The 27,606-nt window shown below is 49.7% G+C and overlaps 1 protein-coding gene across 1 annotated transcript in view; it reads left to right on the top strand.

Annotated features, from left to right (window-relative positions):
- GLB1 (galactosidase beta 1) overlaps positions 1-27,606 on the top strand; it is an 86,025-nt gene that overhangs the window by 11,912 nt on the left and 46,507 nt on the right. Inside the window, exons 2-9 of the mRNA XM_019418583.2 lie at positions 11,429-11,598; positions 14,718-14,868; positions 15,406-15,466; positions 16,486-16,580; positions 20,178-20,358; positions 23,051-23,109; positions 24,371-24,492; positions 24,578-24,618. Of these exons, the coding sequence (XP_019274128.2) occupies positions 11,567-11,598; positions 14,718-14,868; positions 15,406-15,466; positions 16,486-16,580; positions 20,178-20,358; positions 23,051-23,109; positions 24,371-24,492; positions 24,578-24,618 (742 nt within the window). The 5' untranslated portion in view covers positions 11,429-11,566. The remainder of the gene's footprint in view (positions 1-11,428; positions 11,599-14,717; positions 14,869-15,405; positions 15,467-16,485; positions 16,581-20,177; positions 20,359-23,050; positions 23,110-24,370; positions 24,493-24,577; positions 24,619-27,606) is intronic.

Genomic DNA, 27,606 nt, shown 5'->3' with positions numbered 1-27,606 from the left:
GCTTGGCCAGTTGGAGCCAGATTGCTTCTGTGGCATTTTGTTGTGACCCTAATAGTTGTTGACAGTTTTGGGCTTATTTTGTACGTGTTTTGCCCCTGATTTGGACTAAGTAATTTCTGGAAGGAGTTCTGGGTTCCTTTTAGTGGGAAATATTTAGAGGCTGTGGTTTAAGTGTTAGAGGAGTTAAGTGCTGCTCGCTAGTGTCATTTCTAAGCTGTTTCAGTGGCTATTGCTAGGAAATAAGTATTTTTTTTAGGAAGAGAAAAAATAAGTTATATTAGTATTTCCAATTCAAATGGCAGATTATGGGCTTTTTTAAAAAATTTTATTTATTTATTTTTTGTTTTTGTTTTTGAAATGTTATTTATTTTTGAGAGACAGAGAGTGACAGAGCGCAAGTGAGGGAGGGGCAGAGAGAGAGGGAGACACAGAATCCGAAACAGGCTCCAGGCTCTGAGCTGACAGCACAGAGCCCGACGCGGGGCTCGAACTCACAAACCACGAGATCATGACCTGAGCCGAAGTCAGACACTTCCGACTGAGCCACCCAGGCGCCCCATGGGCTTTTTTTTTTTTTTTTTTAAATAGACTTTATTTTTTAGAGCAGTTTTATGTTCACAGCAAAATTGAGTGGAAGGTAGAGAGTTTCCCACATAGCCCTGATTACAGGGTTTTTACCTCACTTTCTCTGACTTTATTTCTGAAAATGTTGGTTGCTAATGACCAGTGTCATTTCTTATTTACTATATCCTACTTCTGTATATTATGGATTCAAAATAGCAATAAAATATTACTAGGGTGAAATCTGCGGGATGCAGTTTTGTTTGTTCGTTTGTTTTACCTGAAATGCAGCGTAAGATGTATTTTTGTCCTTAGGCTAAATACCGTCAAAATATTATTTCAAATTCACTTGAAATTGTCCTTTCCTGTGTGGAAAGTCAGGTCTGTTTTCAACTTTTAAGAATTGTTTTATAATTTTAAGACTCGTGTTTTGGTCTTTTTAGACTGTGTGCTTCACCTCTTCTCTGAGACGAGGGGGCAAAATTAAATCTGTAACTGCCTGCGAGTCCTGGGGAGCTGGCCCCACACTGTGTTTCTGCCACTTTCTCCTCCGTTCTGCCGTTTTCCTGCCTCTTCCACTGTCATTCACGCTCTCTATCCGCCATCTTTAGGAATGCTGGACGGAAATCTTTGTGGAACAAGAGAGGCATAAATAAATGAACCAACTTGATGAAAATAGAATGCATAGGCCATAGCAGTTCATCCACAAATTCTTCCACATCCATATGGATTGTCCCCGTTCCCTGTGGCTCGTTTGCTTCAGACGTGTGGCTGATGTCCTGGTGCTTCCATAACGCTGGATGTTTGAAAGGCTCTTAGCTCTGGCCCAAAGTTTCTTGTGGAGTCATGTGAAATAGTCCTTCTCCGTCTCTTTGTTCTCTGAGCTGAGGGATCTGGGAAGCCCCTGTGTGCCAACTCTCTTCCGTTCTGATCTCCTCCACTCCCCTTAACTTGTCCCTCAACCCTAGGGCGCTAGCGGCCTTAGGAGGGTTGGGTCTCTGCCACTCTGGAGCTGAGCAGCTCACATCAGGAATTCTCCAGGCTTTTGGGCCTGGAGTGAAAGGGTATATAGTGTGCCGGGGATGCAAATCCATTGAATGGGTGCTTTACCAGAGTCATACTGAAGGGCTTGAAGACGTACTGTCTTCCCGTGGTCAACATGCCTCCCAACCTGTGGTGTCCCCGAGCTTTTATTTCTTTAATCCAGTGGAGGTATGTGCACAAGTAATGCAAATATTATTTTTAGTCCTGAGCTTTAGGAAACCTGGGGGATGTTCACATTACCTGGTCATGTAGATTTTGGTATTATGTTTAACATTTTTAAGAAACGCCTATTTACCACTGAAATAATCTGAATGGAGTCAATAACTTTTAAAAATGTTGTATTGGACAGTATGAGTCCCTGATGTGTAATTGGTTCAAGGATGTTTTGTTTGTACTGCTGTCTTTTTTTCTCCAGTGTTACTATATGCATTATGTACACGGGGGTCTTGGGAAGGTGTGCGCTTTGCCTTGCTTGGAATTGCTTTTTCTAAGTGTTTTGTGACCTCATGCGTTGGAAACACTGACGCTCACAGCCCTGCACATGTGAAATAAAACCATGCTCTTCGGTATTCTGTGCCCGTGCCAGTTAATGTAGAAGGGGGTGAAATCTGCACACAGGTCAAATTTTATGGTATTTGTATGGGGGGGGGGGGGGGTCAGCTCTGAAGGCAGATTCCCTCTTCCCTTCTCCCCCTACATTTCTCGGTGGCCTTACTTCTGTCAGAGGTACCACAGCTCCGAGATATTAAGGAGGCTGGCTCTTTTAGGCTGGATCCTCTCAGGTCCTTAGATGTTGAGGGGAGTCACTTTGGAGCCACGAAGCAGATTTTCCCTATTTACCTTGACCATGACCGTCACCATTTAGAAGCTGTCCCTTAGGGGTGACTCAGTCGGTTAAGTCTGACTTTGGCTCAGGTCATGATCTCACGGTTCGTGAGTTCAAGCCCCACGTCGGGCTCTGGGCTGATAGTGCGGAGCCTAGTTGGGATTCTCTCTCTCCCTCTCTCTCTCTGTCCTCTCCCCCACCCCACTCATGCTTTCTCTCTCAAAATAAACTTAAAAAAAAAAAAGAAGAAGAAGAAGCTGTCCCTTAGGTGATGCTGCTTCTGTAGCTGTCCCTGTCACTCTGCTGCTTTTCCAAGCTTCAGAGACCTGTCACTGCTCCCTAGGTCCAAATAACATGATGTTGTTTATATAGCAGACAGCGTGACAGCCCAGGGGATGTGCTGATGACCAGGGTCTCTCATGGGAGAGAGTGGGGCAGTTAAGGGGACCTGGGACCAGACAGAATGTGTACTGCTATCCTGCCCACTTACAAATGGCTTTTGATCCTTTTTACTGATAGTTTTGAAAAGAACAGAACATGAGCCACAGACCCAATGCCAGAGGCTGCATTGACTGCTCCAGTGACAACACTACACCCACACAGCAGGTGCCACTCGGGCTGCTGCGTGGTTCAGTTAGCAGTCCCCTGTCGTCCACCATGATCTGTCTGCTCTGCAGGGGCTCACATGTGATATGAATGGGGATCTGAAGAGAACGTTCTGTGAGTCTCTGCGGAGGGGGCACTAGGACCTGCCATTCCAGGAGGAATTGTAGTCTTCGGATTGGTCTTGGGTTGAGTTGGGGGAGTGGGCACTTCCACGATTTCCACCTGGCTCTTCCGTCCACGATGCCTCTGACTTACGGTGAGGGTTCTGGGGGCTGTTAAGGAAAACCACCCCACTATGCACTCAGGACCGGGGAAATCGCCGGAGGGTAGGCCCTCTGACTTGTTGGGTCCACTGTAGAAGGACCCTGGCCATGGCACCCCTTTCTCCCTGATTTCCTAAAGAGTGACAAGGGGGTGTGATGGCATGTCAGATACCCTGGTATGTCAGCTCAAGTGTATCCAGCCATCCCCACAAGGTCTGGAGGACCATTTTCCTGAGGACACAGGTACCCGAGTCCTACTGGGGAAGGATTAGGAGAATATTCATTGGGCGTCCTGGAGTGGCATCACAGAGTTCTTCCTCAAGGGATCCATCCAACCCTCCGTTCGGTCAGTTGGCTGTTTGTTGGAGAGCTGGCCCAGAGCCAGGAACTGGAGGAAGGAATCACAATTGTCCATTGCGGTGGCTGACGTCAGCCTTTTGCTCACGAGTTTTTGATTACCTTTTTCTTGTTAGACGGGTCAGGCAGCATCCTTGCCGGTTACCCAATCATCCCACCCTCTGGAGATGTTGTGGTTGATGAGCCATTGCCCGAGATTGCCACCGGTCAGCACACCCTGGCCTCGCCGGTCGTTGTGGTAATTATGTCGTCCCTCGCCGGGACCTTCCGGAGAGTGTCGTCATCCTCAGTGCCGCAGCAGCATTTTCTGCTCCAGCCTCGAGGGCTCGGCAGCCTCGCTGGGCTTCTCGAGGATGCCAGGGCCCTGCTCGGTGGAGCGTTCCTTCCTGAAGGCAGCGTTCTCTGTCCTGTCTTGGGGGATGTAGTCAGACGGTGGTCTGTTTGGTCACCGTTTTTGCGTTCCCATCTCCCTGAGACGTCTCACACGTTCCTCAGGATGCCAAGCCCATCCTGGCGTCTCTGCCTCGTTTCCTACAGGCCAGTATCCCGTCCAGGTTCGGAGAGCTGGCTTCCAAAAGCATAGCAACTGGGTTAAGGTACTTCCGTCAAGATGGTAACTCAGAGGTCATGGGAGAGGGCACCGTGTCAGTAAACTCCCCTCTCTCCAGCCTCCCATTCTGCGCCTCGAGATCCTGTCCCACGTGCCCGCGTGGTTAAGTCCTGAGCCTTACATTTCTGGCCGGAGACGTCAGTCTTTAAATACTGCCGCGGGAGCTTTTGGCATCACAGAATGGCTGACTTGAGCCCCTCGAGCGGTCTTTCTTCAAAGCTTCCAAATCTGTTAATAAAAAATCAGCCAACTTCAATAATCCTTGTAACTACCGGCACCTACCATCCCCCCGCCCCATTCCAAGGGTAGAGCTACGGCAGATTGCAGCTGTCCTTTGGCCCATACCTCCTCCCAGTCCCGCACAGGCGAGGACCTCAGAACTTGTATTTATTTACACGCCCACTTAGCACCAGCTGTAGGGTTCTTGTTGCCGTTCGATAGATATGAGAAATCCAGGTACAGGCTCACATCCTGAGGATGTGCTGTTTAGGCTAACCCTGGCACCCACTGTCTCAGAGTGGGTTCCTCTAGAAGTAACACACGAAATAAAGGCTTGAGTGCAGGTGATCTGAGAAGTGAGCCGAGAGGGCAGGGAGGAGGGGCAGGTGAAAAGAAGCCGAAGTCTGTTTAAGGACGCATCATGGTTCTCGCTCTGGGCAGTAGGGCCGGGATCCTGCCAGCCATAGAAGGTCTCCAGAATTGTCTGCCCGAAAGAGGAGAATGCGGTGATCCACCCTCGTTGGTTGAGGGTTTTCCAGAGGGGCACGGGAACCCCCTGGATCCCTGGGAGAGCAGGTTCCCATGTGAGGCAGGAAGGCACCGAGTCCCAAGGTGTGGGTCTGGGCTGAGACACTGTCAGCATAGAGTGTACTGAGCTCACAGAGGACCGTCCACGAGGGCTGCAGCTGACATGGGTATGCTTTAAAAACAACTCTCAACCTTCTTGTAACTCTTTACGTATCCAAGCTGTTCCTGCAAGGGCAAGAGCATGCCCTTCGTCTCAGGGGCTGCCTAATACTTAATCGTGTGTGTGTGGGGGGTACGTATACTCATGCACAATGCCCTTAGCCTAGAGGCCATAACTCAGTTCATCAGTCCACTTTTTAATTTTATTTATTTATATTTATTTTTCCAGTTTTACTGACAAACGCCCATCACTGTACAAGTTTAAGGCATACAGCATGATGGTTTGATTTACGTGTATCGTGAAATGAGCACCACAGTATGCTCAGCTGACATCAGTCTTCCCATATAGATACAACGGAAAGGAAAGGAAGAAAAGGGAAAACAGTTTTCTCCATGCCATCAGAACTCGTAGGAGTTTCTCTCTTCCCAGCTTCCCCGTGTATCACACAGCAGTGTGGACTACAGCCATCATGCGGTGCATCACATCTTTAGTGTTTCTTGATCTTTTAACCGGAAGTTTGGACCTTTTGACCACCTTTCTCCAATTCCCCGCCCCCCCCCGCCCCCCGCTGGCTTTTTTCTTTGTGTCAATGTTTTACTAGGACAAATTTTCACACGTAGAGTTGAAAGAATTTTATGCTCACCATCCAGATCCTACCATTAACATATGGTGGCCGTCCCTGCGCTCATCAATGCACCCCGTCTTTTGGATGTGTTCCAAAGTAAGCTGCAGGCATTCGTGTACTCCCCACTCTGAGTGCTTTAGCAGGTCCTGTATCATTAACTAGGGATCAGTATTTGTTTATCGCTGTTTTTTCCCCCTTTTAAGGTGAACTTTACATACAGTGACGTATACAAACCTTAAGGGTACCATTCGGGGAACATGACAAATGCACACACCTGTATAGTCCACATCCCTCATTCAGCTAGATTACAGTTACCCCAGGACGTTCGCATCGTGTTCCTTCCCGCGCAATGCCTGCGTTCCTCTCCCAAAGGCAGCGACTCCTCTGACTTTTTTCCCACCATAGATTAGATTTGCCTGTTCTAGAGCTTCACCTGAATGGGCTCCTCCGGTGGGAACCTTTTGTGTAGGGCTTCTTTCGCTCAGCATGACATTTTTGAGATGTGTCCGTGTTCCCGGAAGCCCCAATAGCTCTGTTGATGGATATTCGCTTCCTTCCAGTGTTGGACAATGATGGATAAATCTGCTGTGAACATTTGTTACAAGTCTTTTCATGAACCATGCTTTTGTTTTTCTTATAACTGAGAAAAAGCCTTTATTTTGAAGTGCATTTTTTTAAAAATTTATTTTGAGAGACAGATTGTAAGCAGGGAGGGGCAGAGAGGGAGAGAGACAGAATCCCAAGCAGGCTCTGCATTGTCAGCACAGAGCCCGACGTGGGGCTTGAACCCATGAACCTTGAGATCATCACCTGAACCGAAACCAAGAGTCAGACGCTTAACCAGATGAGCCACCCCGGAGCCTCTAAGCTGCATTTGGTTTAAACAGTGTTGCAATTAAAAACAGACACACAAAGGGACAAAGAGAATACCCATGTATCCATACCTAGCTTCCGTGATGATCAGCTTTGTTCTATGTGCCCTCTGCTTTTTTTGTTTGCTCTTTTTCTTTTCCCATCTGTAGTGACCTCAGGGGTTGTCATTCCACCCAGAAATACTTCTGGATGTATCTAGGGGGTGCCTGGGTAGCTCAGGCGGTTAGGCGTTGACTTTGGCTCAGGTCATGATCTCACAGTCTGAGTTCCAGCCCCACATCAGGCTCTGTGCTGACGGCTCGGAGCCTGGAGCCTGCTTCGAATCCTGTGTCTCCCTGTCTCTCTCTGCACCTCCCCTGCTTGTGCTCTGTCTCTCTCAAAAATAAATAAACATGACATGCAAAAAGATTTTTTAAAAAATACTTCTGGAGGTATCTCTGATGAGAACTTTTTTTTTTTTTTTTTTTGTGAGGTCACCATGCCATCATTATAGCCAACAGAATGAACAGGTTTTTTTTTTAATTTTTTTTTTTAATGTTTATTTATTTTTGAGACAGAGAGAGACAGAGCATGAACAGGGGAGGGTCAGAGAGAGGGAGACACAGAATCTGAAACAGGCTCCAGGCTCTGAGCTGTCAGCACAGAGCCCGATGCGGGGCTTGAACTCACGGACCGCGAGATCATGACCTGAGCCGAAGTCGGCCGCTCAACCGACTGAGCCACCCAGGCGCCCCTAGAATGAACAGTTTTAATTCCACCCAATGCCTGGTCTGTATTCAGTTTTCCCTGTCGTAACATTGGGGTTTTTTTTGGCAGTTCATTAGAATCAGCATCCCATGTTGCATTAGGTTATTGTGGCTCTTAAGTTCTCTTTTGTTTTCTAACAATATCTTGTTTGATTTTTTTTTAAATTTTTTTAAATGTTTATTTATCTTTGAGAGAGACACAGAGCATGAATGGGGGAGGGACAGAGAGAGAGGGAGACACAGAATCCGAAGCAGGCTCCAGGCTCTGAGATGTCAGCACAGAGCCCGACGCGGGGCTCGAACTCACGAACCGCGAGATCATGACCTGAGCCGAAGTGGGACGCTTACTGACTGAGCCCCCCAGGGGTCCCTATCTTGTTTGATGTTAATACCATCAATCTGCTGGAGCAGCTCTATCATCGGGCTTCTAGAATGTCCCTCGTTTTGCCTTTGGCGCATTTTGCGTCCTTGTGTTATCATTAGATTACGGCTCATCCGAGATTCAAGTTCAGTAATGAGGACTGCTTTAGGTGGGGCTGTGTACCTCCTGTTGAGCGACAACATGAGGGACACAATGTCTGCTTGTTCCCTTTTTAAGAGGCTGAGGTTGAGCAGAGGACTCATGTAGGTGTAACCCCCAGGTGTTAATATCTACGCGGTCTTTATTTCCCCCCCGATGATATGTCTTTTAAGTGTCTCTTCTTTTAAATGCCCCCGGTGTTTCCACCTGAGGCCAGTGGGAGCCTCTTCAGGTCAACCCCTGTGTCCTGCCTCTAACCACCCACCCCGGTCCTGCCACTTATACCTCCTGTCCACTGCCCACGCGCTGCCGTCACCACGGTCCCTGACTCTGCTTCCTTTTTGCTGCCAGAGTGCCAAACATGTGAAAACCGTGTTTTCAGGCACTCTTCTGTGTAAGTCGCTGTCCGTGGCCCTTGGCCTGAAGCCCAGGCCCATGGCTGGATGTTGGGGCGCATTTGGTCTGGTCCCTGCCCGTCTTCAGCTCCTGACTGCACCGTCCCGAGGTCCCAGGCCTCCCTCTCTGCGTCCCCCACACCGTGTCCTCTGCCTGTGTCCTTCCCCTTGCCTCACTCCACCTCATCCTGGGGCTCAGCCCAGGCCAGTAGTTCCCAGCCCTGGCCGTACAGTACATCGTCGTCTGGGCAGTTTTAGGAAACACCAGTGCCCGGGCACCACCCAAGGTCAATTAAGCTCTGATGTCTGGGGGTGAGGCCTGACTTGGCGGTTTCTAAAAGTTGGCGCAGGTGATTCTGATGTGTGGCCCAAGTTGAGAGCCAGGGCTCCTTCCTCTGGGAAGCTTGTCCTTGTGTCCCACACGTGCGTTACATGCCATTTATTACCTCCGCAGCATTCCGCTCTAATCCTGACCCCAGCTTTATCGAGACATAGTCGACGGCTAACGCTGTGGGTTAAGCTGTGCGACGTGAAGGTTTTATCCTTGCTCTAACCCCCTGGGCCTCACCGTGTTGACCCCTGGGTCTGTCCCGGGCCACAGGGAAGCTCCGTGCAGGCTGTGGCCACATCTGTGTGGCTCCCTCTGTTACTCCTCAGCACATAGTAGGGGGTTGGCCATACTTATGAAATGGATGGGAGGGAGATACTGGGGCTGGATTCGGGGGTTATTTCGATGCAGGGACGTTGCTGCACCGAGTGGGACAGAGACCTGAGTCCGTTTCTGCTGGACATTTCTCACCCACCACATCTTCTGTTCCTCCGAGCCCCTTGCCCTAGACAAGAGGGCTTCAAACAGCCTGTCCTTCTCCCGGTCGCTTATCCTTTGCTACCCGTCCCCAGAATTTTCCCCACCTCACGCGCCGCTTCTGAACTCACGGAATGTGTGGGAAACCCTTGTTTGCCACCTGGTCACATACATGCCGTGAAAATGTCTTCAAACCCATCTGTTGGGCACCTGGTAAAAGAAGTAGCTTTTATATTTTTTGTGAGTTTCTTTAGGAGTTTCTTGCCTTTGAAAGGCAGCTAAAGCCTTGTTTACTAGAAGAACAAAGTAATATTAAACTGACACTCTGGCCTTTAAAAAAAAAAAAAGATTCTTGGGGAGCCTCGGTCGCTAATCGTCCAACTCTGGATTTTGGCTCAGGTCGTGATCTCACGGTTTCATGAGTTCGAGCTCCGTGTCAGGCTCTACGTTGGCAGCTTAGAGCCTGTTTGGGATTCTCTCTCCCTTGTTCTCTGCCCTTCCCCCAATTGTGCTGTCTCTCTCTAAATAAACAAAAAAACCTTAAAAATAAAATTAAAATAAAAAATGATTCTTAAATGATTTATTTGTTTTAAAAAAAATTTTTTTTTAATGTTTATTTATTTTTGAGACAGAGAGAGACAGAGCATGAATGGGGGAGGGTCAGAGAGAGAGGGAGACGCAGAATCCGAAGCAGGCTCCAGGCTCTGAGCTGTCGGCACAGAGCCCCACGTGGGGCTCGAACTCACGGACTGCGAGATCACGACCTGAGCCGAAGCCGGATGCTTAACCGACTGAGCCACCCAGGTGCCCCATGATTTATTTGTGTATTTTTGGTTAGGTCTATTGAGGTGAACTCACCTGCAGTAAAGCTGTCCATTCGCCCCTAAACGATCTACTCTGAGTTGTTTAACTTTCCATCACGGTGCTTTAACTCCCTAAGTTGGATTTCAGGCCAGATGTGATCTAGGACTCATGCTTTCACAGTTACTTCAAGGGAGACCTCCAAAACTGTCATGGACTGTGGTGCTGCTATGGGAAAAAAAAAAAAAAAAAAAAAAAGGTTTTTAAAAAAAAGCCTAGGGGCACCTGGGTGTCTCAGTCGGTAAAGCGTCTGACTTCGGTTCAGGTCATGCTTTTGTGGCTCACGAGTTCAAGCCCCACATCGGGTTCTGTGCTGACAGCTCAGAGCCCGGAGCCTGCTTCGGATTCTGTGTCTCCCTGTCTCTCTGCCCCTCCCCCACTTGTACTCTGTCTGTCTCTCAAAATAAATAAAACATTAAAAAAAAATTCCTAAAGCTGCGCAGGAAATCTTACCAAGAGTGGGGGACAGCACTTAATTGGTTTCTTATGGCTGTGGTCCTGTTGGCACCCATGACCCATCACTGCCTTCTTCCATCCACCAGAGGGCAGTGTTCCCTTCTGCCTCCCCTTTGACATCTTCCCTTTCAAATTCTAGCGTTTCAGCTTCTGAAGTGATCTCCAAACAGTCTTTCTCGAAATTTGATTTGCCTAGGTTTTTTGATTTTGCTAGAAACACGCCTTCCGTTGCAACCCCGTGCAGATTTACATCTGATGCAACTCTGCATCTGTATACATAACAACGGTTTCATAAACTAATACTTGTCTTAACTATGTGTAGTACGCTCATATTTTATTACTAAAAAAGTGTCAAAAAAAATTTTTTTTAAGTGCCAGTCGTCGCCCAAACTGGGTTCATGATTCACCAGTGGGATTGCAGCCCCTAACTGGAAACAGATTGGCTTGAAGTTCATCTCGTCAGACATCCTGCATGTTTATGGCAGTGGAGATGTGGGTTCGAGAGAGTTCACCTGGTCACTGCCAGACTTAGAGCACCAGCCAGGACTCTAGACCTCTCGTGTCTTGCCTGCACCCGGGTGACATTACTGTCGAGGTGCATCCAGTGCCCCAGTGAGTGACCGCCACAGGGAGGGAGGGTGATGATTGTGTCTTCCATTCCCAGGCACATTGGGCTTTGCTCGATCAAGGAAAGAGTCAGCTCCAGTGAGGTCTTTATCCAGATCGGTGCTGGCCTCTGGAAAAGTAAGCCCTTGGGAATCCTGCACAGGGGTCCTTCCCGATGATTTCTGTTGCCTGAGTGCAGGCAGCCACCGTCTGGGCAGCGGTTTGCTTTTGGGCCCAGAAGCCACGCACTGACTCGATCAGCAGATTCCACAAATGAAACAGGCAGGAGGCCGCCTGCCACTGAGAGTTTCTGCTCCCGAAATGGGGAAGGTGGAAGTTCTCACGTGGCCCCATCCCTGCCCCGTAGAATGCTTCCCAGAGGACGTTCAAGATCGACTACAGCCACAACCGCTTCCTCAAGGATGGCCAGCCGTTCCGCTACATCTCGGGGAGCATTCACTACTTCGGGTGCCCCGCTTCTACTGGATAGGACCGGCTCCTGAAAATGAAGATGGCCGGGCTGAACGCCATCCAGACGTAAGTAGGAGGGCACCGGGGCTCTCACCTGGGCCCAGACACACCCGCGCTGGAGACGGGCTGCCGCCAGCTGCGTGTCTCCGCGCGGCGAGCGGTTTCATTGCTCAGAACGGGAAACAGCATAACCTGGTGTTCTGGGAGGGGCTTGTCCTCAGCTCGACTGGCCCATCTTCAGATAATTAACGACTTCTTCCGATCTTGAACCTTGTCAATGGAAATCGTGAAATGAATATCAGCTTTGAAAGGAAAGGGAAGTAACAGTGATTGAGTGTTTGCCGTGCGCAGGGCCCTTTACACAAAGGATTCCGTCCCTTCACCCCCCTTTATGGCTGGTGAGACCGAAATTTGCCCAAGTGCCTATTTTTGGCCAGAGGTCTCCCTAGAACTTGAAGGTAGCAGTGTTTATAGGCGGCCACAGCTTCTCTCAGTTCTTGGGGGAGTGTGCCAGGTTAGGTAGGTTCCTGAATCCCAGTTTTTCTTTGTGGTTCTGCTGGGGTACTTCTCTAACTCCAGATAGAGAATTATCCCAATAACTATCTCTCCTCGTCTCTTCTGCTGTTGCAAGGTGACTAATTGGGAGAAAAGCTGGGTTGGCTGGTCACTCTGGTTTTTGCACTACTGATGAGGATTGCTGATAGCCTCTTCAAGATAAAGGGTGAGAAAATGCAGAGGCAGAGGCCTGGGGCATCCATTTCCTCCCTGTAGTTTAACACTTAAGCTCTGGGGGACCGGGGCTGTCTGTCCCATGGAGCCCTAAAGCCATGGGATTGTGGAAAAAGGCCATAAGCCAGGGGTCATCCGAGAGACCTCTGCATGGCAGTGGGTGGCTCCATATTCCAGTTTGTGTCCCATGTTTTTGTCACTTCCTGCGTGCTGCTCCTGACAAAATCTCTTGCAGGAGGACACAAGGGTTGGAGGGGTTTTTTGTTATTATAATAATTTATTTATTTTTTAATTTACATCCAAGTTAGCATATGGTGCAACAGTGATTTCAGGAGTAGATTCCTTAATGCCCTTGCCCATGTAGCCCATCCCCCCTCCCACCACCCTTCCAGCAACCCTGTTTGTTCTCTGTATTTAAGAGTCTCTTATGTTTTGTCCCCCTCCCTGTTTTTATATTATTTTTGCTTTCCTTCCTTTCCGTTCATCTGTTTGTATCTTTTTTTTGTTTTTTAATGTTTATTTTTGAGAGAGAGAGACAGAGCACGACCCAGAGGAGGGGCAGAGAGAGAGGGAGACACAGAATCCAAAGCAGGCTCCAGGCTCCCAGCTGTCAGCACCGATCCCAACACGGGACTCGAACTCACAAACCGTGAGATCCTGACCTGAGCCCAAGTCGGACGCTCAACCGACTGAGCCACTCAGGCGCCCCTTTCTGTTTTGTATCTTAGAGTATTCATATGAATGAAGTCATGTGATATTTGTCTTTCTGTGACTAATTTCACTTAGCGTAATACCCTCCAGTTCCATCCACGTAGTTGCCAATGGCAAGATTTCATTCTTTTTGATTGCCGAGTCATACTCCATTGTGCCTATAGACCACATCTTCTTTATCCGTTCATCCATTGATAGACATTTGGGCTCTTTCCATACTTTGGCTGTTGTTGATAGTGCTGCTATAAACATGGGGGTGCATGTGCCCCTTTGAAACAGCACACCTGGATCCCGTGGATAAAAGCCTAGGAGTGCAATTGCTGGGTCGTAGGGTAGTTCTGTTTTTAGTTTTTGAGGAACCGCCATACTGTTTTGCAGAGTAGCTGCACCAGCTTGCACTGCCACCAGCAGTGCAAAAGACATCCTCTGTCTCCGCATCCTCGCCAACATCTGTTGTCTCCTGTGTCGTTAATGTTAGCCATTCTGACAGGTGTGAGGCGGTATCTCATTGTGGTTTTGCTTTGCATTTCCCTGATGATGAGTGATGCTGAGCATTTTTTCATGTGTCGGTTGGTCACCTGGTTGTCTTCTTTGGAGAAGTGTCTATTCATGTCTTTTGCCCATTTCTTCACTGGATTATTTGTTTTTGGGGTGTTGAGTTTGGTGAGCTCTTTATAGATTTTGGATACTAGCCCTTTGTCTGATCATGTCATTTGCAAATATCTTTCCCATTCCGTTGGTTGCCTTTTAGTTTTGCTGATTGTTTCCTTTGCTGTGCAGAAGCTTTTTATCTTGATGAGGTCCCAATAGTTCATTTTTGCTTTGGTTTCCCTTGCCTTGGAGGGGTTTTCTTAATTTTTAGTTTTGTTAAAAAGCATTTTCAAAAAATAAATATCTCTTATTACCTTAGCATAGATATTTTCATTTTCCCTAAGCCTTCCACAGGTATATATAATTTCTACATAGTGGTAATTAATGTTTGTGTAATTCTGTGGTTTTTTTTAAGTTGTTAAATAGGAATGGGCATTCTTTGTGGGTCATAAACTTAATTGTGTCCCCCACCAAGTTTGGTTCACTTGCGTAACTGCTCTGAAAACTCAAGACAAGGCCTCTTTCCCAAGAGGCTGCCGAGGGGAGCTATGTGAGTGTCCCGAGGGTTTACAGTTCTGCTGATGGTTTAGAAATTCACATGAGGGGGGCGCCCGGGTGGCTTAGTCGGTTGAGGTCATGATTTCGTGCTTCTTTTTTTTTTTTTTTTTTTTTTTTTTTTTTTTCAACGTTTTTTATTTATTTTTGGCACAGAGAGAGACAGAGCATGAACGGGGGAGGGGCAGAGAGAGAGGGAGACGCAGAATCGGAAACAGGCTCCAGGCTCTGAGCCATCAGCCCAGAGCCTGACGCGGGGCTCGAACTCACGGACCGCGAGATCGTGACCTGGCTGAAGTCGGATGCTTAGCCGACTGCGCCACCCAGGCGCCCCATGATTTCGTGCTTCTTGAGTTCAAGCCCCACATCGGGCTCTCTGCTGTAAGTGTGGAGCCTGCTTCAGATCCTCTGCCCCCTTCTCTCTGCCCTTCCCCAGCTCATGCTGTCTCTCAAAAATATATAAACATTTAAAAAAGAAAGAAAGAAAGAGAGAGAGAGAAAGAAAGAAAGAAAGAAAGAAAGAAAGAAAGTAAGTAAGTCACATAGGACAACTGGATTTTTGAGCTATTTCCAGGTAGGGGCTGTGTGTTTCTTGGCAGGTACGTTCCCTGGAACTTTCACGAGCCCCAGCCAGGACAGTACCAGTTTTCTGGGGAACATGATGTGGAATATTTTCTCAAGCTGGCCCATGAGCTGGGACTGCTGGTTATCCTGAGGCCCGGACCCTACATCTGTGCAGAGTGGGACATGGTGAGTGTGGCCAGACCTGGCTCTGCCCGGCTGGTGCGCGTGACAGGGGCGGGCTGACTGGCAGGGATCTGGGGCAAAGTGAGTTAAAGCAGTTTAAATAGGTTTCCCGTTCCAGATGACAGGGAGTGTGTGACTGCAGCCGGCATAGGGATCTTTTACCTCAGGGGTGTCTAGGCAGAGAGGAACAGGGAAGGGTCCGCAGGCGTGCGTCCTCCCCTTGGTGCTCACATAACTCGGTTTCCCCATCGGTTAACGGTACGGGCTCCGTCTACCTCACAGGGTTGTTGTCCAATTAAGTGGGATGAGCCATATAAAAGCTTTGATCATTCTCCAAACACTCCATTCGTGTGATGTCATCTTACTAGTAAAAGGAAGTTATGATCACTGCCGTCCCTGAAAGTTCTACACCACAAAGCCCGCCTCGACTACCCCTTCTTCCCTGAAAGTCTTCTTTTCCCTCACTGCTAAGAGTAATTTCTCTCTGCCTTGAGACCTCATAATGGCTTCTCCCTCCTTTTGCCCCACCCCCCATCCTAGGGAGGATTGCCAGCTTGGCTGTTATTAAAAGAGTCGATTATTCTCCGTTCTTCTGATCCAGGTAAGTTGTTACGGGTGTCCCGAGAGACTGATGATGTCTTTCGCGACATTTTATACCAAAAGCAGCAGGTATTTTGGAGGCTGGGGTTCTTCTGCACAGACACTTTGGAAGGCTTAGTGGAAGCGTGTTAGTCACTGCCCACTGCAGACTTTGAATGTGTAGGAAATAAGGCTGTCTTGAACCGTTTGACCAGATCTTGCTGATAAACTGGTGACTTTGAACTGGCACTGGGCCCTGTTTGCGGTTGACCGACTGACTTTAATGCTTTCTCTTCCCACTTTCTCAATAATTACATGCCCAGTGATAGCATCTGGCTAATCAAAATGACAGTTCGTTTGTTGACCTTTACAGAGCGATCTGGAAAACGATAGTCTTTTTCTGGCCTTTTTCAACAACTAGAAATTATTTTCGCTGTAAACCCTGATGAGGCAGAAGGTCCCAGTAGCTGCATTTCTGCCTCCTGAAGATGCTGGTCTCGGGACGGTCAGAAGAGCAGCTAACATTGATTGAATCTGCTGTGCGAAAGGCTGGTGTCCTGTGCTCTATGTGTACATCCTTCTTAGTGCATTACCCTCCCGGTTTGCAGTCCCAGCACATTATTCATGTTTTTACCTGTATTACCTCATTTCGTCCTCACGGCCTCTTTACAAAGGGTGCGCTCTGTTATCTCCATTTGCCAGTGTCAGTACCCATCCTACTGTGACAGAGAGAAAGACACTCCCTTCAGGTACTCTTTCCTTCATTCAACAAACATGGGCTGGACCAGCCTCCTGCGCTCCAGGCCTGGTGTCCCCATGGTGGGGCAGATACCATGCATGTGCTCCTTTCCACTGGGAACCCGCTGAGCAGATGGCTCCTTGTGGGAAGCTGTTATCACATCAGTGCGTGCAGCTACCCCATCTCAGTCTCGCTGGGTCCGGCATATCCCGATCTCGGCTGCGAGCCCCAGGGTGACAGGGCGTCGGTGTGTGTTTGCACTAAAAGGTGTGGAACGGTGTTAAACCTGTCCTCTTTTCCAGATTACCTTGCAGCCGTGGACAAGTGGTTGGGAGTCCTTCTTCCCAAGATGAAGCCTCTCCTCTATCAGAATGGAGGGCCCATTATAACCGTGCAGGTAACCTCAGAGATGAGCACGGGCAGGTGGGGGGCGGGGAAGGCTTTCATCTGGCCGCATCGTACCCGGGAGTGATGCACAGGTGAGCCTCACAAGTCTGTTTCTCTGCAAGGCAGTGCCACAGCTGGTGATTTTATATAAGTCACACTTTGGGGAGGCATTGTCGTTCATGGCTGCTGTATACCGGACCCTGAGCTGACTGCCCTCCAGACGCCATGCAATTATTCCAACCGATGTCTCTTTGAAAAGAAGAACTCCAGAGGGGTGAAGTGACTTGGCCCGGGTCGCCCAGTGGGCAGGTGGCAGAGTCAGGATTGCATCCTAGGCCCACTGATCCCGTGGCCTGCCTCTTTCTCTAGTGCCACGTTGCCTGTGGCTGAGGGGGTGCAACACGGATTAAAATGATTTGGTGTCTGCCCTGCTTAGGCAGTCAGTTCATGCTGGTTTGAAAGAGGATGTGGTGAACTGGGGCCATTCTGCTTTCTCTCCTGCTTCCTGCCCCCACTCTCCTCCTTCCATGTGTTCTTTGCTCTGCAAGGATCGGTATATTGTGGGTACATCATGTGCCAAGTATTTTCCATGTGAAAAATTGGGGCACTTGACCTGCAACAATTTGTGATGTTTGCAGAATTACTTAGGTGAAACTCAAAACCGGGGCGCCTGGGTGGCCCAGTCAGTTAAGCGTCCAACGTTTGCTTTCGGCTCCGGTCACTATCTCATAGTTTGTGTGTCTCGAGCCCCGCATCGGGCTCCGTGCTGTCGGATTCTCTCAGCCCTTTCTCTCTGCCCCTGCCCTGCTCATGTTCTCTCTCTCTCAATAAATAAACTTAAAAACAGCAACAATAACACATAAAACCATGTTCATTAGTCATCTGCCAAGGAACAAATGTAAAAGGGGCTGCATCCTGAAACGGCAAGGGGGTGCAGTGCAACTCCCAGAGAAGTGTGGGCAGGATTTCCTTCTTAGGAACAATACTATGGGCCGTTGTAGGAACGGTCCCTGTGGGAAGGGAGCGTGGCCACCCTCTTGCCCTTCAGGTGTAGGGCGAATGAGGCGGTGAGAAGGCCGACCTGGCCACAGTGGCCATTCTGACCCTGCATGGGGGAGAGAGGCCAGCTCACTGCTCCCGGAGCGCTGAACGCCCCTCCACCCGTCTTGAGTCTGTACTGGTGAAGCTTATAGGAGCCCGTTTTCCCACATGAAGATGTCAAGGCTGCAGGTGAGTGTGGCTTTGCACGAATGGGTCTTCTTCCTTTGTCTTCACCTCGGGTTTTCTCTAGTTTCCCTCGTTTTTAAATCTCTGCTTCTTCCCAAGTCACTTTCAAGCTTCGCTCACAACTTTCCTGTACCTTTTGGTCGTCGACATGCCGCGAGGAGTGTAATCGGACATGAATTCCGCAGAGGAGAGCAAAATTGGCTGCGTGAGGGGCATTTCTTGTGTGCATCCCTTGGACGACCTGAACTTGACTGTGGGTCCTGCCAGGGTCCTGCCGGCCGCCGCCTCCTCTGCCTCTGCCCTTCGCACCTCCCCCCGCTTGAATTCCATAATCCTTTTGCCCCTTGATTACTAAATAAGTAAGTGTGGGGAAGCATGGAAGGATGTAAGAAAACAGAGAAACCATAATTTGCTTCTGGAGTCAGAAGCAGAGCTCTTTACGTTCTGGGGAGATTTCCTTGATTTTTTTCCCCATGCCTTTAAAACATTTCTTTTTACAGAGTCAGTGTAAACTGCCCAGTTTCTTACCTGACTCTTCTTGCTTGAGCCTACGGTCATAAGCATTTTTTCATATCATTAACAATTCTTCGCACTGGCCACCAAATTCATGGTGGCCTCTTGTCCGCGTAGGCCCTCCTCTGCCTGGAGGCCTTCCCAGTTGGCTTGTTGGCGTCCATGTGACTCTCAGAACCCCTGTTAGTGCCTCCGTTTGTGAGGCCCTCCTGACACTTTGTCCACTTTCCTCCCTGACCACTTGTGTCTCCGTTCTCTTCTCCCCACGTGTCTGAGGTCGTACCACACGTGGGTACACCTCACATGCCCCCCCCCCCCCGAAGTGGTTCTGGAATGGAACCGAAGCCCAGGGGTTAGAAAAGAAGGAAGCTGGCATTGGTTGACAGAACTTGGGCACGCAAAAGTTTCTGTAACAGCTGTCTGTATTTCTCAGTGGGGTGTGCCTTTCACTCAGTGTCATGCCTCTAAGATTCTTTGATATATTGGGTGGAGCTGAAGGTCATTCATCTTATGGCCTCAGAGCAATGTTTCTTAACTTCTTTTTCGTTATTGCCCCTAAAAAGCCTTTTTAGGCATCTTTTTAATTAAAAATTTTTTAACGTTTATTTATTTTTTTTTCTTGAGAGAGAGAGACAGCACGGGCAGGGGAAGGGCAGAGAGAGAGAGAGAGACACACACAGAATCCTGAGCAGGCTCTAGGCTCTGAGCTGTCGGCGCAGAGCCCGATGCGGGGCTCGAACCCACAAACCGTGAGATCATGACTCGAGCCGAAGTCAGACACTTAACCAACTGAGCCACCCCGGCGCCCCTGTAGACATTTTTTTCTAATTTCCTGCCCACGAAATTTTAATACCTCTGATCTACTGTAGAAGTGTGTGTGTATATATATCTGTGCTTTACATATAAAAAAAGAGTAAGGTGTTCTTTTCTCCTGTAAGAATCCATTTTTACCTTCTGGGGCATGCCCTGTCGATGGGTGCGTCCCCGTGGAGAATGGGGGAACGCGTGCCCCAGGGCAGCATTTCCCACCCTCGGCACAAGTGCCACTCACTGCACCTGAAAATCCTTCGTTGTGGAGGCTCACAAGCAGCGGGCCCGGTAGCATCCCTTGGCCTCCACCCACCGGGTGCCAGCCGCACGCTCTCCCCCTCCAGATGTGACAACCCAAAGCATCTCAGACCTTGTGAAACGTTCCCTGGGGGGCAAAATAACTCCTGGTTGAAAACCACTGATGCTGTTGAACGCAGACCGAGCCAATTGGTTACTAAGAACAAAAACAAGAAACGCCCTGAAAGTTTGGCAGTAGGTGGAGCGAACGGCGGTACGTCCTCATCCGGCACTTGCCCTTGTCGCCTCCACGGACGTTTCGCATAGCGTGTTGAAGGTGGGAAGCCAGTGTTATAGCTGGTGCGTGTATCATACCAGTTTTAAGAACAGAAGTCACTGTGCTTTATTCCGTATATCTAGGGTGTGCGTGTGTGTGAATCTCGAAGGCTGAGCCAGAATGCCCATAGCAGTTATCTCTGAGTAATGGGATTAACACACGGTCTTTCTAGTTTCTTTGCATTTCCCCACACTGTCTAATATTTCTACCGTGGGAAGGTGTTGTTTATGTCACGTTTGAAGGATCTATTACCCAGTATAGGGTAGAGCACTACAATCCAAAATCTGACACGGTGGTTTTGTCTTTCTTATTTTGGTGGAGCGGGAGGTAGGGGCGGTGTTTTCGTGCGGAGTTGCCCTTTGGAAGATGCGAGGACTTGGGCAACGGTCGAGCTTTGGCAGTGGTTGGGCAGGGGCTCAAGCCTGCCTCGAAGGACTCGGTCGGGATCTCCTGACCCCGCCCCGCCCCTTGGTTAACTTGCAGGTTGAAAACGAATACGGCAGCTACTTCACCTGTGACTACGACTACCTGCGCTTCCTGCAGCGGCGCTTCCGCGACCACCTGGGCGGTGACGTGCTTCTGTTCACCACCGACGGGGCGCACGAGAAGTTCCTGCAGTGCGGGGCGCTGCAGGGCATCTACGCCACCGTGGACTTCGGCCCAGGTCGGTGTTCGCCGTCGCAGAGAACCGCGCCCAGGCCGCGCGGGCTCGGGCGGTGGGCGGTGGGCGGTGGGCGCCGGCCGGCACCCCGGGCCGCGCGTTTGCAGTGGGTACGTTGAGTGAGATTTCCCAAATGCTCCCCGACGGATCAAACGGAGTCAGTAGTGAAGCGCCCCCCTGTGGCTCGCGTTAGTTATTTGAGTGAGGCCGATGGGCCCTTAGGGCGGGAGCTGCTGGGAGCTCCGCCCCCCGGCGGTGGCCGTGCGCTCGTCCTCCAGGTCGGTTGCTACCGGGTGGGTGGCCCCGCCCTGGAATGCGGGGAGCCTCCCTACACGAGCGTGGTCTTTCCGTGGAACTCAACATCGTGACCCTTGCGGGCCGCGGGCGGTCGGGGAGATGCTGCAAAAAGGCCTTGCCTCACCGGTTAGGGCCGTGTCAGCTGCAGGAGGCCCAGCGAGTGCGATTCCGATTCCGGGGCGGCCGGCGCGGCCCGCAGGCTCCCCGCCGTGACCAGCGTTAAGGGAGCAGCTGTCATGAAGGACAGGACACCCACAGGCATTGTATGCTCCTGAAGGGGACCCCGGACCGGATTTGCCCGCTTTCCGTCTATCTGTGCTAAGAAGGCCATTCCCGGACAATTGCATTTTTTGAATCAAATCTGTAGATTAGATAACAGGATTGTTTGCATGTTAACCTCCCCCGTTTTTTAAATAATCGTGTTGTGTCTATTTGAAGAATGCTCATGCTCTTCCGGGAATGTATCCTGAAGTATTTAGGGGTAAAGGGCCATCATGCCTGCAACTTATTCACAAATGGTTCAGAGAAAAGTAACTGTACTGAGAGAGAGAGAGAGAGAGAGACAAACTGATAAAACAAATGTGGCAAAATGTTAACGACTGAGGAATCTCGGTCCTTTGGGAATTCGGGTTCTTTGTTCTCTTCTCACAACTCTTGTGTAAGGTTGAAATTATTTCAAAATAAATGTCAACCTCCCCTCCCCCCACAAAAGACCTGCCCTTCAAGCAGCATGAAGGCCCCGCTGCCTTCCTGACAGTGTAAGAGGCTCCACCCCCACGGCACGACCAGCACTGACTTTCTCTTGAGAAGGATGTATGGAAGGCTGAAGTTGCCTTTTTTATGTATTATTTTTAAAATAATTTTTAAAGTTTATTTTACGTATTTTGAGAGAACGAGCGCGAGCCAGGGGAGGGGCAGAGAGAGAGAATCCCAAGCAGGTTCTGTGCTGTCAGCGCAGAGCCCGACGCAGGGCTCGATCCCACAAACCGTGAGACCGTGACCTGAGCCGAAATCGAGAGTCGAACGCCCCAGCGACTGAGCCCCCCGGGCGCCCCTGAAGTTGCATTTTTAAAGAGCTCCTTCTACATTCGCAGAAAAGAAAAGAGCTGGTTTTAAGTGAATGAAGTGTTTCTAGAAACATGAGGCGTTGCTCAGAGTGTTTGGTGATGAAATAACTCGTCTACAAAGAGCTGCACAGGAAGCGGCACTCTGGTTTCCTCCTGCCCTGGCACACTTCCCATCACAGTGATGAAAAGCACGGCATCCTTGTGTCGGGAGAAACAGTTTGAAGGTTATTCTGACTTTGCTGTAGGGCTGATGTGCATGTGGGGTGAGAGCACAGTGGCTCCGGCTGTGGGTCGAAGACAGACCAACGTGAGGCCAGTGTATGTGGGGCAGGTGGGGCTTGTGGCCGCTTCATTCACGTGTGTGGGGCGGGGCAGCGCCCAGGGTGAGGTCACAGGACGAGGCTCACGAGAACAGAACTGAAAGATCTGAATGCCACCCGGTGCTTAATGGTGAGACATTTACAGCCATGAGTAAATGAGATTCCACTCTTGACCAGCACGTCCTCTCCTGAGGCCTGGCCTTACAGGGGGCAAGGGGTTATTTCGAGGTCTTGGCTGGTGTCATTTCCACGCCGGGTACCTGCTGTGGGAAGTGGGTCGTGAAGTTCGGGGCCAGCGTACCCTCTGCTCCGGTTAGAGAAATACGGTTCGTGCTTGTTCGTTCACTGCAGGAAGGCAGCCCACGGTCTCCGTGGGGAGAGGTTCGTCCCGTTCAGAGGGGGAAAGGAGACAGAGGGAGCAAGCCCACACACGGGCGTCTTAATGGAGTATTTTAGAAGGAGAACTTAAGAGCAAGTGGCCTGGAGTGGCTGACGATGTACAGATTCAAAATCAGCGTATGCGCCGTGGCTCAGGCATAAAAAGACAATGAGACCACATCTCTCCCTTTGCTTTGTTAATGGCCTGGCACGTAGCTGTGGCATTATCATGTGTGTGGGGGGTGCCGTGGAGGCTGCAAGGTGTCTTCAAAGCAAGCCCCATCCTGTAGGGAGCATCTCGGTCAACCAGATGGGCCTCTCTGTGGAGAGAGAAGGACGCAAAACGTGCGGGGAAACCCAGGTGGAGAAGACGAGCCTGTGACGTGATCTCCTGAGACAAGGCGGTCAGGAAAGACCATAGGGACCTGCTCTGAGAAGAAGTAACGTTCCGTGATCCCCACACATCCTTCGGATGGATGGTGTGAGTCCAGCCTAAAGCTGGCTGGGGGATGTTCCAGGCCCCCTGTGGGCCAAGGGCAGGCAGGGCCTCGGGCTAAAGGTCTGTGCAGGACTCTTTTTACTTGACTTATCATTCCCACGACTGACCTTTCTTCTCCGTCTCGTAACTTCCAGATGCCAACATCACCGCTGCTTTCCAGATCCAGAGAAAGAGCGAGCCCAGAGGACCGTTGGTAAGAACTGGGGGTGAGCTGCGGGTTGAGGCGAGGTTGCTTGCAGTAACTAAGGGGGTAGGTCCTTGCCTTTTCCGGCTGCGGAGTCCGCGGCTGGATGGGACCGGGGGCCCGTGGTCCTCTGGGCGCAGTGACAGCAGTGGCGTGGAACACAGTGGGGACAGAATGTGCCTGCCCTGCCATGACTCGGGCTCCGCGCTCTTTTGTGCTCCCTCCCGCTCGGCACTGATGGCCCCTCTCACAGGGGGTGTCGTTTTCTCCATTTTCACCGAGGCTCAGGGAACACGTCACTTAGCCGGGGCCGTACAGCTGGCGAGGGCCAGGGCCAGCGTCTGAGTTCAGGTCTGTGTTTCTTGAGAGCTCTTTGCGACAGAGCTTCTCCGTCTTTAGTGTGCGTGTGAATCGTGTAGGAATCTGGGTAAGACGCAGGGCCCGCGTGGGGCCCGAGCGTCGGCATTTCCGACAGGCATCCTGGGGAGCACAGGCTGAGTTCGGGGGCCTTCTGGCATGCCGCAGAGGCAGCCAGGAGGAGGAGGCGACAGGAACGTCCGGGCAGGTCCGCACAGCCCTTCAGCTTCTCCCTTGTCCGTAGTCGTCACCCTTGTTTCTCGGCACAGTTTGAGGGCTGGGGTCCTGTGCCTTCTGTGCAGCCGGCCAGGCTGCCCCCCGCCCGTGCACACAGCCTTTCCTGAACACGGTCTCTGAGCAGTGCAGAACCTGTGTTCACAGACTGGATGGAGCTGTTTCCCAAGCCCTGACACAGGCAGCCCCAGAACACGTCCAGGTTTCTTCTTCCTTCTCCAGAAGGAAGGGCGTGGCAGGGGCGTGCTCTAGAGAGCCGTGAAGTGCCTGGGGTTTGCTTCGCAGAATACTCGGGCAGGTCCGCCTCAGCTAAAGTCAACCCGTGATCTGAAAATCCAGATGGACACAACGGGTGAACTTAGATCTGACAGTTTGGTGAAAATATTTTGCCATCGGATTCTTTTGCCCACCAAAATTTCCTGCCTTGTTCAAACTGGGGGCTGGCTAACAAAATTTTGTTGCGGGTACAGCTTTTCAGGAATACGTGTATTGTTGGCACCTAAAAACTGAGTTTGGGCAGTGACCCTCATTGGTCCCCCAGCTCTGGGCTAAGCAGTACACGTACACGGCCCGCTCTGCCCATCGCTCGGTGGGGTAGATAGGGTGATGGTTCTAGAGAAGTGCCAACGTCTGAAGGTCATGAGTCTGTCCTGAGCTCCCTGTCCTTTCCTCTTTTTAGGTGAATTCTGAATTCTATACTGGCTGGTTAGACCACTGGGGCCAGCCTCACTCAACAGTGAGGACTGAAGTGGTAGCTTCCTCCCTCCATGACGTACTTGCCCATGGGGCGAATGTGAACTTGTGAGTGGTAATTTCTGGAAGGGAGGGCACCCTCCATAGCTATGGGCTCGTAATTAAGTATGTCTGTTCTCTTGTTTCCTTGCAGGTACATGTTTATAGGTGGGACCAATTTCGCTTATTGGAATGGTAAGAGCAATTTAATGTGTTCATGGAAGCTTATGCTAGAATGTTTCTGGGGCTTGATTTGGGGGTAGGGAGTGCCTACAGACAACTTTTATTTTCTAATATATAGCGGTTTCCTAATATATAAGAACTGCCTACATAATTTTTAAAATCACGATAATTTTTTCTTAAGGAACAGAACTTGTCCGCTTAGAAAGCCTATTGTTTATTTATTTATTTTCAAGTTTACTTATTTTTTTTTTAGTAATGGGGCTCCAACTCGCAGCCCCAAGATCAAGAGACGCATGCTCTTCTGACCAAGCCAGACAGATGCCCCAGAAATCTTATTCTTTAAAGAAAATTTTTTTTTAATGTTTATTTATTTTTGAGAGAGACAGAGAACAAGCCGGGAAGGGGCAGAGAGAGAGACACAGAATCTGAAGTGGGCTCCAGGCTCCAAGCTGACAGCACAGAGCCTGATGCGGGGCTTGAACTCACAAACTGCGAGATCATGACCTAAGCCGAATCGGATGTTGAACTGACTGCGCCCCCAGGTGCCCCCCAGAAACCTTATTGTTTTAAACAAGGTAGCTGGGTAGGTCCCATAGTCTCTGGCTATAGCTTACTCGTTCATGTATTCTGCTGTGATCTATTTTCTTTTCTTTTCTTATTTTTTTTTAAACATTTTGTTTTGTTGAGATATAATTCACATACCATAAAACTCACAATTTTATGAGTCACAGTTTAGTGGTGCTTCGCATATCACAAAGTTGCATACCCATTACCACCACCTAGTTCCAAAACATTTTCACTACCCCCAAAAGAAACCCCTTATCGGAGAAACTCCCCACTCTCTCTCCTCCCAGCCCTTAGCAACCATGAGTCTATACTCTCTGTCGTTGTGAATTTCCCTATTCTGGGCGTTGCTTATAAATAGAATCATATGATATGTGGTCGGCTTTGTGTTTCACTTCTGCCCCTTAGGCAGGTTGAAAAGATGAATCTTTTCAAGGTCCATCCATGTTGTAGGATCCGTACTTTAGTTTTTTTACTGATAAATAATATTCTGTTGCCCGGATATACAACATCTTGTTTATCCAGATGTCAAATTGATGGGTATTTGAGTTGTTACCACGTTCTGGCCATTATAAATAATGTTGCTATGAACATTAACATGTAAGTATTCATTTGAATCCCCGTTTCAGTCTTTTGGGCGTGTACCTAAGAGGGCGTTTGCTGGATAATAGGGTAACTAACTTTTAAGATCAGAGTTTGAGGAGCTGCTATACTGTTTTCAAAGTGGCTGTACCCTTTCCCATTCCTGGATGGTCTCTCCCTTTTTATCAGGAAAAACTATGAAAAATTCTCTTCACTGCCATTGATTTTTGCAGGCAAGTCATGCTATATTAGCCTTTTTCTCAGGCTCTTTCCTCACCCCTCTCCGCAGCTGCCCTTTCTCTCTGAATCACTGAGGATGCCCCCCAGTGCTGAGTTTTGGAAGCTTAATTTGGCCTGAACCTCCCAGGATCTGTCCCTAATGAACAGCTCTCTTCTGTGGGAGGTGGGATGGGCTGGCAGGCCTTGTCTACAAGTGTTACTGTTACTAGTAACTAACATCATTAGTGTCACTAATATCATCACTGTTATTAGAGGCAAGAAGGGAGATACTGCAAAACTCAGATGTCACTTCTTAAAAGATCACCGTATGCCAATTGAAGTTTTAGATCATGTCTGTGTGCCCATCTTCTCACTAGAAACAGTTAAGATTTTGTGGCGCCTTTTTCATTCAGTAGATAAGGATTCCACCTGCTTTCCATTCGTGGAATGGTACCAAGCATCCAGTCCAGGAATGAAGACTGATATTTGGGGGGAACTTTGTAGCTCACGATACAATTTTTTTTATCTTGTACTATTTTACATAAAATGATACATTCTTCTTTTTTGAAAATTTAGATCTATAAAAACGACCACTCAGAAAATGGAAGTTGTCTTCAATCCCTTGCCTTGCTCCTGACCCTATAATAAATAACAAGTCTCTCTTCTGCCTCTGTTTTCTCAGTTAGTTCTCATAGCAGTCTCATCTAGGCCAGAGATTATGGACCCATTTTACAGATCAGAAAAGCAGGGTGCAAAAAAAAGTCCACAGGTTTCCTGTTCAGCTGGCAGGGGATAGGACTCGAACTTGGGCCTTGGAAAGCTGGCCACTGCCCTTTGGACCACCTCTTGCATCCCAAAGCCCTTGCACCAGCTCCCAAACCAGCCCCTCCCATGTTTGCGGGCCTCTCTGACCTGCCCTAGTGCTTGGTCTCCTTGGGGACGTGGGGGGAGGGCCAGTGTGTGCTTCTTTGTGGCCGCTCCTCAGGCCAGATCCCAGAGGAGCGCCGTGAGAGGGAAGGCCCCTGGCAGGGAGCTCACTGCCCGTCCTGCCCACGGGGGATGCACCTGTCCGTGCACGGGTGTGCACCCCACTCTGCCTGCGTGCATCCCCATCTGTGAGGCCTCCTGCGGGACCCAGGCCATCCTGGACTTCTCACGCGACGTGCAGAGTTGCGGAGCGGTGAGCCTTGCCGTTTCGTTTGCCTTCCCACCTTGCACTCCCTACCACGGGCAGAGGACGCTTGAGTTAGCGTGCTTTCTCTCCGACCCTGCCCTGGGGTGGTCTGAGGGCATCCAGAGAAAGATTCTGTGGGTGAAACCAGAGCAAAGACTTTGTTTTTCAGTCCATCCTTTGACCCACTGGCCAGCTTCCGTGCCTGGCTTCCCTTGGCCTGTGATTTTGTCTCTGGGAGTCACATTTGTTCGGTTCAACTTGGTGACCACTGATTGAGCTCAGCTGTGGGAGTGAGCTCTGAAGCATAAGCATAAGGGGCAGGCACCTGGTGTGGTGCCACTCATATAAATAGGAAGGTGGGCAAGGTGACTGCCACATTAGAGGTAGGAGAGGGGCCACAAAGGAGATGAGCTCCTTGCAACAAGGGATGTGGTTTTATGTTTCTTTGCATCTCACAGCAA

This window comes from Panthera pardus, unplaced genomic scaffold (assembly GCF_024362965.1).
Source record: "Panthera pardus isolate Hobbes unplaced genomic scaffold, ASM2436296v1 HiC_scaffold_16, whole genome shotgun sequence".
Classification (NCBI taxonomy): Eukaryota; Metazoa; Chordata; class Mammalia; order Carnivora; family Felidae; genus Panthera; species Panthera pardus.
This window is presented reverse-complemented; position numbering and strand designations above follow the sequence as displayed.